We start from the raw sequence: 13,839 nt of genomic DNA on the forward strand, positions 1-13,839 counted from the left end.
GATGTCTGGGACAAGAGGGCACGACTTCAGGATAGAAAAGAGATGCGGAGAAATTACTTTAGTCAGAGAGTGGTAAATCTGTGGAATTTGTTGCCACCAGCACTGTGGAGGCCAAGTCATTGGGTGCATTTAAGGCAGAGATAGATGGGTTCTTGGTTAGCCAGGGCATCAAAGGGGATGGGGTGAAAGCAGGGGAGTGGGGATGACTGGAAGAATTGGATCAGCCTATGATTGAGTGTCGAAGCAGACTTGATGGGCCGAAAGGCCTACTTCTGTTCCTATATCTTATGGTCTTATAGTCCGACCCAATCTTAGTGGAAAAGCTTGCTTGCATTTAACATCTTTATTTAAAGACAATTTTAAAATACTCAACTTAATGATTTTATAATTTTGTTGATTATCTTTACTTTCTGTATAATAGATACTACGCATGCCTGTGTGGACATGAAGAACTTGTTCGATATTTACTTGAAAATGGTATGTACGCTTTTAATCATTAAGGGCAGCAGAGTAGTACCATAGTTAGCATCATGATTTGCAGCACTAGCGATCCCATTCAGCGTTCAGTTCTTGCTGCTGTTTGCAAGGAGATTGTCCATTCTCCCCTGTGACTATGTGGATTTCCTCAGGGTGCTGTGGTTTTCTCTCACATCCCAAAAAAACATATGGTTTGGGTTGGTAAATGGTGGGCATTCTAAGTTGGTGCTAAAAGCAGGGTGACCCTTGCAGGCTGCCCCCAGCACATCTTCAGAATGTGTTGGTCATTGACGCAAATGACAGATTAACTCTCACTCTAGTATTCCTCCGAACCAAGGAGCATAACACAGTATATATAACACGCACACATACAAAGAAACAGTAATATTATCTTAAATAAATTAACAAATAATAAAGTTTATCTTTGCTTCATCCACTGTAATAGCCTGTTTCTCCCGATGGCCACCCACTTCAATTCCATTTTCTGTTTCCACACTAACTTGGACCACAAGGCATATGAACAGAATTAAGCCATTTGACCCACCAAGTTTGAACTGCTGTTTCATCGACTGATTTACTATCCTTCTTAACTGCATTTTCCTTCCCTTTCCCCATAAGCTATGACATCCTTACAAATTAAGAAACTATCAAACTCCAATTTATATATAACTTAAATATAACTATCAAACTCCAATTTAAATATAGCTTAAATAACTTGTCCTCCATGACTGACTGTGGCAATGAATTCCACAGATTCACCAACCCCTGGCTGAAGAACTACTGCCTCATCTCTGTTATAAAGGAGCGTCCTTTTATTTTGAGATTGTGCCCTCTGGTCCTTGACTCTTCCACTGTAGGAAACATCCTGTCCACATTCACTCTATCTACACCTCACTACTGCAGAGTCGTGTAGTGGTTAGCACAACTCTTTAGGCAACCCGGATTCATTCCTGTCACTGTTTGTAAAGAGCTTGTACATTCTCCCGTGACCACGTGGTATTCCTCTGTGTTCTCCCACAGTCCAAAAACATACCAGTTGGTAGTCTAATTGGTCACTGGAAACTGTCCCATGATTAGGCTATGGTTAAGACCATAAGACCATGAAGTATAGGAGCAGAAGTAGGCCATTTGGCTCAGCTGATCCAGTTCTTCCAGACATCCCCACTCCCCTGCTTTCACCCCATACCCTTTGATGCCCTGGCTAATCAAGAACCTATCTATCTCTGCCTTAAATACACCCAATGACTTGGTCTCCACAGTCAGTGGTGGCAACAAATTCCACAGATTTACCACCCTCTGACTAAAGTAATATCTCTGCATCTCTGTTCTAAATGGACGTCCTTCAATCCCGAAGTCGTGCCCTCTTGTCCTAGACTCCCCTACCATGGGAAATAACTTTGCCCTATCTAATCTGTTCAGGCCTTTTAACATGCGGAATGTTTCTATGAGATCCCCCCTCATTCTCCTGAACTCCAGGGAATACAGTCCAAGAGCTGCCAGATGTTTCTCATACGGTAACCCTTTCATTCCTGGAATCATTCTCGTGAATCTTCTCTGAACCCTCTCCATTGTCAGTATATCCTTTCTAAAATAGGAAACCTAAAACTGCACACAATACTCCAAGTGTGGTCTCATGAGTGCCTTATAGAGCCTCAACATCACGTCCCTGCTCTTATATTCTATATCTGTAGAAATGAATGCCAACATTGCATTTGCCTTCTGCACCACTGACTCAACATGGAGGTTAACCTTTAGGGTATCATACATAAGGACTCCCAAATCCCTTTGCATCTCTGCATTTTGAATTCTCTCCCCATCTAAATAATAGTCTTCCCATTTATTTCTTCCACCAAGGTGCATGACCATACATTTTCCAACATTGTATTTCACTTGCCACTTCTTTGCCCATTCCCTAAACTATTTAAGTCTCTCTGCAGGCTCTCTGTTTCCTTAACACTACCTGCTCCTCCACCAATCTTTGTATCATCTGTAAATTTAGCCACAAATCCAGTCATCTCATAGTTCTAATCATTGACATACATCGTAAAAAGCAGCAGTTCTAACACCGACCCCTGTGGAACTCCATTGGTAACAGGCAGCCAGCCAGAATAGGATTCCTTTATTCCCAATCTCTGTTTTCTGCCGATCAGCCAATACTCCACCCATGCTAGTAACTTTCCTGTAATTCCATGGGCTGTTATCTTGCTAAACAGCCTCATGTGTGGCACCTTGTCAAAGGCCTTCTGAAAATCCAAGTACATCACATCTACTGCAGTAGGTTTGTCAGGAAGGATTTTCCTTTCAGGAAACCATGCTGGCTTTGGCCTATCTTGTCATGTGCCTTCGTAATCTCATCCCTAACAATCAATTCCAACAACTTCCCAATCACTGATGTCAGGCTAGCAGGTCTATAGCTTCCTTTCAGCTGCTTCCCACCCTTCTTAAATAGTGGAGTGACATTTGCAATTTTCCAGCCATCCGGCGCAATGCTAGAATCTATCGATTCCTGAAAGATCATTGTTAATGCCTCCGCAATCTCTCCAGCTACTTTCTTCAGAATCCAAGGGTGCATTCCATCAGGTCCAGGAGATTTATCCACCCTAAGAGCATTAAGCTTCCTGAGCACCTTCTTAGTCGTAATTTTCACTGCACAAACTGCACTTCCCTGACACTCTTGAATATCTGGTATATTGCAGACGTCTTCCACTGTGAAGACTGATGCAAAATATGCATTCAGTTCTTCTGCCATCTCTGCGTCTCTCATTACAATATCTCCAGTGTCTTTTTCTATTAGTCCTATGCCAACCCTCGACTCTCTTTTACCCTTTAATACTTAAAAAAGGTTTTTGTATCTTCTTTGATATTAGTTGCCAGCTTCCTTTCATAATTCATCTTTTCCTTCCTAATAACCTTCTTAGTTTCCTTCTGCAACTTTTTAAAAGCTTCCCAATCCTCTATCTTCCCACTAGCTCTGGCTTCCTTGTATTCCCTCTCTTTTGCTTTTACTTTGGCTCTGACTTCACTTGTCAGCCACGGTAGTATCCTTTTTCCATTCGAAAATTTCTTCTTATTTGAAATATATCTGACTTGCACTTCGCTCATTTTTCGCAGAAACTTCCAGCCATTGCTGCTCTGCTGTCCTTAATGCTAGTGTCCCTTTCCAGTCAACTTTGGCCAGATACCCTCTCATGCCATTGTAATTTCCTTTATTCCACTGAAATACCGACACATTGGATTTTAGTTTTTCCTCCTCAAATTTCAAAGTGAACTCAATCGTATTGTGATCACTGTTCCCTAATGGTTCCTTAACCTTAAGTTCTCTTATCACTTGTGGATCATTACACAACACCCAATTCAGCACAGTTGAACCCCTAGTGGGCTCAACAACAAGCTGTTCTGAAAAACCATCCCTTAGACATTCTACATATTCTCTCTCTTGAGGTCCAGTACTGACCTGGTTTTCTCTAATCTACTTTCATATTAAAATCCCCAACGATTATCATGACATTGCCCTTCTGACACGCCATTTCTACCTCCTGCTGGAATTTGTAATCCACATCCCAGCTGTTGTTTGGAGGCCTGTATACAACTGTCATTAGGGTCCTTTTACCTTTGCCATTTCTTAACTCAACCCATAGAGACTCTACACCTTCTGATCCTATGTCATCCCTTTCTAATGATTTAATATTATTTCTTATACACAGGGCAACACCACCCTCTCTGCCTACTAGCCTATCTTTCCGATACACCGTGTATCTTTGGACGTTCAGCTCCCAATGGTAGCCACCTTTAGCCAAGTTTCAGTGATGGCCACAGCGTCATATTTGACAATCTGTAGCTGAATTTCAAGATCGTCCATTTTATTTCTTGCATGCATTCAAATATAGCACTTTCAGTCTGGTATTTGTTGCTTTCTGTTTTAACTGCACCACGCCTCTATTGCCCAGCAATTGATCCCACTGGCTGTGATTATGCCTCATCTCCTGCTTGTCTTTTCTATCATCTCTGTCGCACACTATCTTTGATTTATTTCTGTTTTCCCCTTCCTCAGCCCTATCGTTCCGGTTCCCATCCCCTTGCCAAATTAATTTAAACCCTCTCTAACAGCTGTATTAAACCTGCCTGCTAGGATATCGGACCCCTTTGGGTTCAGGTGTAATGTGTCCTTTTTGTACAGGTCGTACGTCCCCCAGAAGAGGCCCCAGTGATCCTGGAATCTGAAGCCCTGCCCCCTACACCAGACTCTCAGCCATGCATTAATATGCCTGATCGTGCTATTCTTGCATTCGTTAGCACGTGGCACAGGCAGCAATCCTGAGATTACTACCCTGGAGGTCCTGCTTTTCAGCTTCCTACCTAACTCCCTGAATTCTCTCTTCAGGACCTCCTCACTTTTTCTACCTATGTCATTGGTACCAACGTGTACCAAGGCTTCTGTCTGTTCACCCTCTCCCTTCAGAATACTCTGCACTCGATCCAAGACATCCCATACTTGGCAACTCACCATGCGGGTATCTCTATCAGGCTGACAGAACCTCCTGTCTGTTCCCTGGTTAAGTCAGGGAATTGCTATGCAGCATGGCCGAAAGGGCCAGAAGGGCCTGTTCCGTGCAGTATCTCAATAAATAAAATAAATATTGTATTGTGGTCACTAAAAGCCACTTAACCCACAGATCATTGACTTGGACGGAATCAAAGGTTATGAGGATAAGGCAGGAACTGGATACCGATTGTGGATGATTAGCCATGATCACAGTGAATGGTGGTGCTGGCTCGAAGGGCCGAATGGCCTACTCCTGCACCTATTGTCTATTGTCTATTGACCCTGACTTTATGTATATTTAAGGCAGAGCTTGATAGATTCTTGATTGATCAGGATATGAAGGGATAGGGGGAGAAGCTAGGAGATTGGAGCTGAGAGGAAAATTGGATCAGGGATCAGTCATAATGAAATGGCAGAGCAGACTCGATGGGCCAAATGGCCTAATTTGGCTCCTATATCTTATGGTCTTATGGTTGGATCTTTTTGTTACATAGTTGGATTGAAAATAACCTGTTCCCTCTGTTTTCTCCACGTGCTGACCTAGATATTGTTCTGCTTCATAAATTTCATTTTTGATACACTCAGCATATTTAAGGAACTCTTAAGATAGGCACATATATGAAAGAAAAATGGAGGGCTATGTAGGAAGGATCTTTGAGTCAAGGTCAGCACAACATCACGGGCCAAAGGCCTGTATTGTGCTGTAGTGTTCTATGTTCTATGTTAAATATTCAGAACAGTGATAACCAATTTCACCTGTTGGCATTAATTTAATCAGGCTAACATTTATTCTAGTTGCTTAAAATATTACCCTTGAGAAATAACAAAGGCAAACATTCCAAAGGCATTCGTTCTCAAACTGAAGGTTTGCTTGTTACAGGAGCAAAATGTGAAATCAATACGTTTGATGGGGAGCGCTGTTTGTACGGTGCGTTGAATGATTCCATTCGAAGATTACTGAAGGACTACAAGCAGATCACTGCCAAGTGTATGCAGAGGGATTATTATGATGACTTCCTCCAAAGGTAGTATATCGATGTTAACTTATAATTCTGACTTGCAGGTTGTGCACATGTTTGACCTATAACAATAGACAATAGGTGCAGGAATAGGCCATTTGGCCCTTCGAGCCAGCACCGCCATTCACTGTGATCATGGCTGATCATCCACTATCAGTATCCAGTTCCTGCCTTATCCCCATAACCTTTGATTCCACTGTCTTTAAGAGCTCTATCCATCTCTTCTTTGAAAGCATCCAGAGACTTCGCCTCCACAGCCTTCTGGGGCAGAGCATTCCATATATCCACCACTCTTTGGGTGAAGAAGTTTTTCCTCAACTCCATTCTAAATGGCCTACCCCTAATTCTTAAACTGTGGCCTCTGATTCTGGACTCACCCATCAGCGGGAACATGCTTCCTGCTTCCAGCATGTCCAATCCCTTCAGAATCTTATATGTTTCAATAAGATCCCCTCTCAGCCTTCTAAATTCCAGAGTATACAAGCCCAGTCGCTCCAATCTTTCGACATATGACAGTCCCACCATCCCGGGAATTAACCTTGTGAACTTACGCTGCACTCCCTCAATAGCCTTCCTCAAATTTGGAGACCAAAACTGCACACAGTACTCCAGGTGTGGTCTCACCAGGACCCTATACAGCTGCAGGAGGACCTCTTTGCTCCTATACTCAATTCCCCTTGTTATGAAGGCCAGCACACCATTAGCTTTCTTCACTGCCTGCTGTACTTGCATGCTTGCTTTCAGTGACTGATGTACAAGAACACCTAGATCTCGTTGTGCTTCCCCTTTTCCTAACTTGATTCCATTTAGATAATAATCTGCCTTCCCGTTCTTACCACCAAAGTGGATAACCTCACATTTATCCACATTAAACTGCATCTGCCCACTTACCCAGCCTGTCCAAGTCACCCTGCATTCTCATAACATCCTCCTCACATTTCACACTGCCTCCCAGCTTTGTGTCATCGGCAAATTTGCTAATGTTAATTTTAATTCCCTCATCTAAATCATTAATATATAATGTAAACAGCTGCTGTCCCAGCACTGAACCCTGTGGTACCCCACTGGTCACCGCCTGCCATTCCGAAAGGGACCCGTTAATCGCTACTCTTTGTTTTCTGTCAGCCAGCCAATTTTCAATCCATGTCAGTACTCTACCCCCAATACCATGTGCCCTAATTTTGCCCACTAATCTCCTATGTGGGACTTTATCAAAGGCTTTCTGAAAGTCCAGGTACACTACATCCACTGGCTCTCCCTTGTCCATTTTCATAGTTACATCCTCAAAAAATTCCAGAAGATTAGTCAAGCATGATTTCCCCTTTGTAGATCCATGCTGACTCGGACCAATCCTGTTACTGCTATCCAGATGTGTCGTAACTTCATCTTTTATAATTGACTCCAGCATCTTTCCCACCACCGACGTCAGGCTAACTGGTCTATAATTCCCTGTTTTCTCTCTTCCTCCCTTCTTGAAGAGAGGGACAACATTAGCCACCCTCCAATCCACAGGAACTGATTCTGAATCTATAGAACATTAGAAAATGATTACCAATGCGTCCACGATTTCTAAAGCCACCTCCTTAAGTACCCTGGGATGCAGACCATCAGGTCCCGGGGACTTATCAGCCTTCAGACCCAACAGCCTATCCAACACTATTTCCAGCCTAATATAAATTTCCTTCAATTCATCCATTACCCTAGGTCTTTTGGCCACTATTACATCTGGGAGATTGTGCCTTCCCTAGTGAAGACAGATCCAAAGTACCTGTTCAACTCGTCTGCCATTTCCTTGTTCCCCATAATAAATTCACTCGCTTCTGTCTTCAAGGGCCCAATTTTGGTCTTAACTATTTTTTTTCTTTTCACATACCTAAAGAAGCTTTTACTATCCTCCTTTGTATTCTTGGCTAGTTTACTTTTGTACCTCATTTTTTCTCCGCGTATTGCCTTTTTAGTTACCTTCTGTTGCACTTTAAAAGTTTCCCAATCCTCTGGCTTTCCACTCGTCTTCGCTATGTTATACTTCTTCTCTTTTATTTTTATGCTGTCCATTACTTCCCTTGTCAGCCACGGCCTCCTCTTACACCCCTTAGGGTCTTTCTTCCTCTTTGGAACGAACTGATCCTGCACCTTCTGCATTATTCCCAGAAACACTTGCCATTGCTGTTCCACTGTCATCCCTGCTAGGGTATTGTTCCATTGAACGTTGGCCAGCTCCTCCCTCATAGTACCATAGTTCCCTTTGCTCAACTGTAATACTGACACTTCCGAGTTTCCCTTCTCCCTCTCAAATTGTAGATTAAAACTTATCATATTATGGTCACTACCTCCTAATGGCTCCTTTACCTCGAGGTCCCTGATCAAATCCGGTTCATTGCACAACACTAAGTCTAGAATTGCGTTCTCTCTGGTAGGCTCCAGTACAAGCTGTTCTAAGAATCCATCTCGGAGGGACTCCACAAACTCCCTTTCTTGGAGTCCAGCACCAGCCTGATTCCTCCAGTCTACCTGCATGTTGAAGTCCCCCATAACAACTGTAGCATAACAGTGGGATCAAGACATGTCTAAGTTCCCTTCAAGGTGTTGCTAGAGAATGGGGAGTCTTTGTGAGCAGCTTCAAAGGGACTTATCACATATTCCCATTCAGGACTACTTTCTGTATATGCTGAAAGAGAGAGGCCTTGAAGAAGTTTCATATATATATATGATATGGCCACAACCAAGTGGGACCTTCTGCAACCTGTTCCCTTTATCCCAGCAATAACAGCTATAACCTACAGACCAGTATATTCCCCACAGCTCTCAGCTTCTCCAAATCCCTTTTGTTTTTGTCACCCTCCTTGGAATCCCTTCAACAGAACAAAATCTGAAATATCATTTGGCTTAGTACAATTTTTCCTCTCTTATGGTCTTGAACGTGTTTCTCGCCTTTTCAGTCTTCTGGAATGCCTGTGTTTCTTGACAGAGATTCATTGCATGTACATTGAAACATATAGTGAAATGCATCGTTTGTGTCAATGACCATTGCAGTCTGCGAACAATCACGCTTCTGTCGCCAACATAGCATGCCCACAACTTACTAACCTTAACCTGTACTACTTTGGAATGTGGGAGAAAACCCACGCGATCACAGGGAGAACCTGCAAACTCCTTTTAGCCATTGGTTGGGATTGAATACCTGAACGCTGGCTAATGTGCTACCGCTCCACCCCAAATGTCCAAAAGTTTGAAAATTTGAAATGTTTCATGATTTAATGGGTGCAGTGCAGGGCAGCACAGATACAGAGTGCTGAAAGGGATCCTGAGTCTAGGGTAGGGATGGGAAAGCAGTGTGATGTGGGGTCAAGTACCTGCATGCCTGGGGAAATGCTTGGGCCAGTTTGCAGACCAGAATGTTAGAGTTATAGAACACTACAGCACAGAACAGGTCCTCGAGCCAACTTACCAACTTGGTCTTCTGCTTTGTCCCATCTACCTGCATCCGGACTATAGCCTTCCACACCCCTCCCATCCATGTACTTATCCAAACTTATCTAAAAGTAGCAGTTGATCCTGCATCCACCACTTCCACTGGCTGCTTATTTCACATTCACTCCACCCTCTGAACGAAGAAGTACCCCCAGAGCTTCCCTTTAATTAGTTTACCTTTCACCCTAAACCTGTGACTCCTAGTCCCAGTCTCACCCAACCTGTGGGGGAAAAAAGCCTGCATCCATTCACCCTATTTACACCCCTCATAATTTTCTATACCTCTTTTAAATCTCCCCTCAAACTCCTACACTCGAGAGAATAAAGTCCTAACCCATTCAGCCTTCCCCTATTCAGCTAAACTCCACCAGTTCCAGCAACAGTCCCATAAATTTTCTTGGTACTCTTTCCAATCTTACTGATATTTTTCCTGACGGTAGGTGACCAGAACTGCAGCCAATACTCCAAATTTGGCGTCACCAATGTCTTATAGAACTTCAACATAACATCCAGGCAACATCCTTGTAAATTTTCTCTGAGGGTTGTCAGCACCCATTTCAAAATGCTGTTGCACCACTACTCTGCCAGACTGCTCCCTTGCAGAATGGGTTGTCCAACCCTTCCACTGACACACCTTGTTGAGAATGAAGCCCTACTTGCCAGACCACATTCTATGCAGGTAAGAGGGAGGGAGGCATGAGTGAGATGGGGTAGAGAGGGAGGCATGTGTGAAATGAGGGAGGGAGGGAGATAGGCGTGCACGAGATGGAGGGAGAGGTGTGCGAGATGCAGGGGAGCATGTGCGAAACGAAGCAGGGAGCCAAGTGTGTACAAGACGGGATGATTCTCATGGAGTACAAGGAGGGAGTGAAGTGTGCATAGGGTAGGGTGAGGGTGGGTGAGGTGTTTGATTGGGATAGGGAGTGGTGTGCTTGGGGAGAGAATGGGAATGGTCTGAAGTGTGTTGCTTATGAAAACATTCAAAAAATTAACTTTGTCACATGTACATTGAAATGTCAAAACATACAGTGAAATGTATCATTTGCATGAAATCAAATCAGTGAAGATTGTGCTGCAGGCAGTCTGCAAGTGTCACCATGCTTTCAACACCAGCATTCATGTCCACAGCTTAATAACCCTCATCTGTACATCTTTGGAATGGGGGTAAGAACCCACATGGTCACAGGGAGAACATACAAACCCCTTACAGATAGCGGCTGAAATTGAAAGACTTATCATATGAGGAGCATTCGTCGGTTCTGGATCTGTAGTCACTGGAGTTCAGAAGAATGAGAGGAGATCTCATTGAAAAGTATCAACTGTTGAAAGGCCCCGACAGAGTGGATGTTTCCTATGGTGGGGGAGTCTTAGACTCACCAATAGACTAGTGTGCTGCCTCATGCAGGCTGTGTTTACCATCCAGTCAACCTGTGTTATTTCTGAGTGAAGTGCTGATGACATGGATTATTTGCCAGCCTTTCCCTTATACAATTCATATTCATCTTAGTCCAGATTGATCTCTCCGTTTTTGCTTAAATGATACAAAACAAAAATATCTGTTACTTTTGTATTCATATCCTCTTATGGTAGAGGCTAACATACTTAATCACCAGATACACCAACGTGTTAACATTCTTATTAACATTATTTAAAGGCTGTTTTAGGTTTATGGAAGCCTTCGGGGTGAAAGGAATCCATTTGGGCTATTATGTCTGCAACATATCTTTTGAAATGGCAGAAATTGGATGTAGAGAGGATGTTTCCTATGGTGGGAGAGTCTAGGCCCAGTGAGTGGTGAATCTGTGGAATTCATTGCCACAGGCAGCTGGAGGGAAATGTTCTATATTAGTATAACTGAAGGAGTGTTTCGGAGTGCAACACATAGCCCGGCATTTCAAAGATGCGGGAAGTGATGGACTGATTCAAACATTAAAATTTACAAAGATGTTACTTGGACTTGAGTTAAAGGGAAAGATTTTATAGTTTTGGACATTATTCCCTGGAGCACAGGAGAATGAGGGGAGATCTTATAGAGATGTACACAATTATGAGGGGTATAGATAGGGTAAATCCAAGCGAGTGAGTGTGAGTGTGAGTGTGGAAGAGCTGCCAGTGGAAGTGGTGGATATGGGTTTGATTGCAACATTTAAGAGAAGTTTGGGTAAGTACATGAAAGGTAAGGAGGGCTGTGATACAGGTGCAGGTCAATGGGACTTGGCAGTATAGCAGTTTGGCTTAGATTAGATGGGCTGAAGGACTGATTCTGTGCTGTAGTACTCTATGACCATTGAAATATGAACACTGATGACACCACCTCAAGAAGTCAAAAGAAAACACTGTCAGATGTTCTGACTTTTCAACTTGAGCAACATGTCAGGAGGCTAAAGAAATTCAGCATGCCCCCTTTGACTCTCACCAATGGATATAGGTGCACTACAGAATGTATCATGGCTTGGTATAACAAATACTTTGCTCCTGACTGTAAGAAACTTAGAGCTGTGGACACACCTCAGTATTTCATGGTAACCAGCTTCCTCTCCGCAGACTCTTGACTACATTTTTCCTTAGCTCAGCAAAGCAGCAACATTATCAAAGACCCTATCCACTCTGGACATTCTCTCTTCTTCTCCCAAGCCACCATTGAGCAGAAGACATAAAATCCTAAGAGAATATACCACCAGGCTCAAGGACAAATTCTATAAGAATAGAAGTTGCAAGGCCATGACAAGGTAGATTGTGAAGTTAAGACAAAAGACCCAACTAATTCCCCTCCACCACTACCACTCTTCTCTGTCTAGTAGAACTAGTTCTCACTCTCAACAATTTATCCTTTGGCACCACCCACTTTTTCCAAAAGCAAGGGGTAGCCATGGGCCCTAGCTATGCCTGCCTTTTCAATGGCTACATGGAGCAGTCCATGTTTCAAGCCTTCCCTGGTCCTGCTCTACAATACTGTCTGTGCTACTTTCGTGTCTGTATTGGTGCTGCTTCAAGCACCTATGCTGAGCTCATTAATTTCATCAACTTTGCTTCCAACTTCCACCCTTACATTCTTACATTCATTTGGTCAATTACTGACACCTCTCTCCCATTTCTCAATCTCTGTCTCCATCTCTGGAGACAAACTGTCTACCAGCATCATTTATAAACCTGCTGATTCCCACAGCTGTCTTGATTATACCTCTTCCCACCCTATCGCCTGTAAAAATGCTATTCCCTTTTCTCAGTTCCTTCGTCTCCACTGCACCTGTCCCAGGATGAGGCTTTCCATTCCAGGTCACCAGAGTTGTTCTCCTCCTTCAAAGAATGGGATTTCCTTTCCTCCACCATTGATGTTGCCCTTATCCGCATCTCTTCCACATCCCGAGAAGTGCTCCCCCATCTTCCCGCCGCCTTAACAGGGATAGAATTCCTCTTGCCCTCACCTACCATTCATTAGCCTCCGCATCCAACACATCATTATCCACAAAGTCCACCATCTTCAATGGGATTCTACCACTAAACTGGTCTTTGTCTCCTCCCCACTAACCTCCTCCTGTCACATATCCCTGCAGGTGACAGAAGTGCTGTTCACCTCCATGCATGGCTCATTCACCTCCTCCCTCACTTCCACTTAGACCTCCAAACAGTCCTTCCAAGTGAGATGCACTTCACCTGCGAATCTGTTGGGGTTGTCTATTCTACCTGGTACTCCCAATGTTGCCTCCTCCTCCACATTAGTGAGATCCAACGAATATTGGGGGACTGCGTTGTCAAGCACCTCCACTCTATCCGCCAAAACCAGAATTTCCAGCTGCCTGCCAATTTTAATTCCTATCCTCTTTCCTGTTCTAACATGTCAGTCCATGGCCTCCTGTTCTACCACAATTAGGCCACTCTCAGGGTGGAGGAACAATGTCTTATATTCTGTCTTCTATTCTCCACTCTGGCCTCATCTCTTCTCCTTGCCTACCTATCACTTCTCTCTGGTGCCCTTTGTCCTTCCCTTCTTCCCATGGTCCATTCTTCACTCTTATCAGATTCCTTTCCTATCCACCTGGCGTCACCTATTATTTTCTAGCTCATTGGTCCCCAACCACCGGGCCGCGGACTGGTACCGGGCCGCAAGGAAACAATATGATTTAGCGATATGAAACAATATGAGTCAGCTGCACCTTTCCTCATTCCCTGTCAAGCCCACTGATGGAACTTGAACGCACGCAAGATCATTACATAAGGAGCCCCCTTCAAGTATCGCTGTCTCCCATCACCCCTCGATTGGACTGTCTTGTTGCAGGGAAACAAGCCCAGGGCTTCCACTGATTCAGCCATATTGGTGTGTTGCAATGA

The 13,839-nt window shown here is 43.7% G+C and overlaps 1 protein-coding gene across 4 annotated transcripts in view; it reads left to right on the top strand.

The window, feature by feature from the left end:
• The window catches only part of abtb1 (ankyrin repeat and BTB (POZ) domain containing 1), an 89,448-nt gene that overhangs the window by 21,915 nt on the left and 53,694 nt on the right, over positions 1 to 13,839 (top strand). For 3 of the 4 annotated variants that reach the window (XM_063068238.1, XM_063068237.1, XM_063068236.1), the window contains 2 exons: positions 422 to 477; positions 5,901 to 6,045. In XM_063068238.1, the coding sequence (XP_062924308.1) occupies positions 422 to 477; positions 5,901 to 6,045 (201 nt within the window). The remainder of the gene's footprint in view (positions 1 to 421; positions 478 to 5,900; positions 6,046 to 13,839) is intronic. The other variant, XM_063068239.1, reaches the window with a different exon arrangement.

This window comes from Mobula hypostoma, chromosome 15 (assembly GCF_963921235.1).
Source record: "Mobula hypostoma chromosome 15, sMobHyp1.1, whole genome shotgun sequence".
Lineage (NCBI taxonomy): Eukaryota > Metazoa > Chordata > Chondrichthyes > Myliobatiformes > Myliobatidae > Mobula > Mobula hypostoma.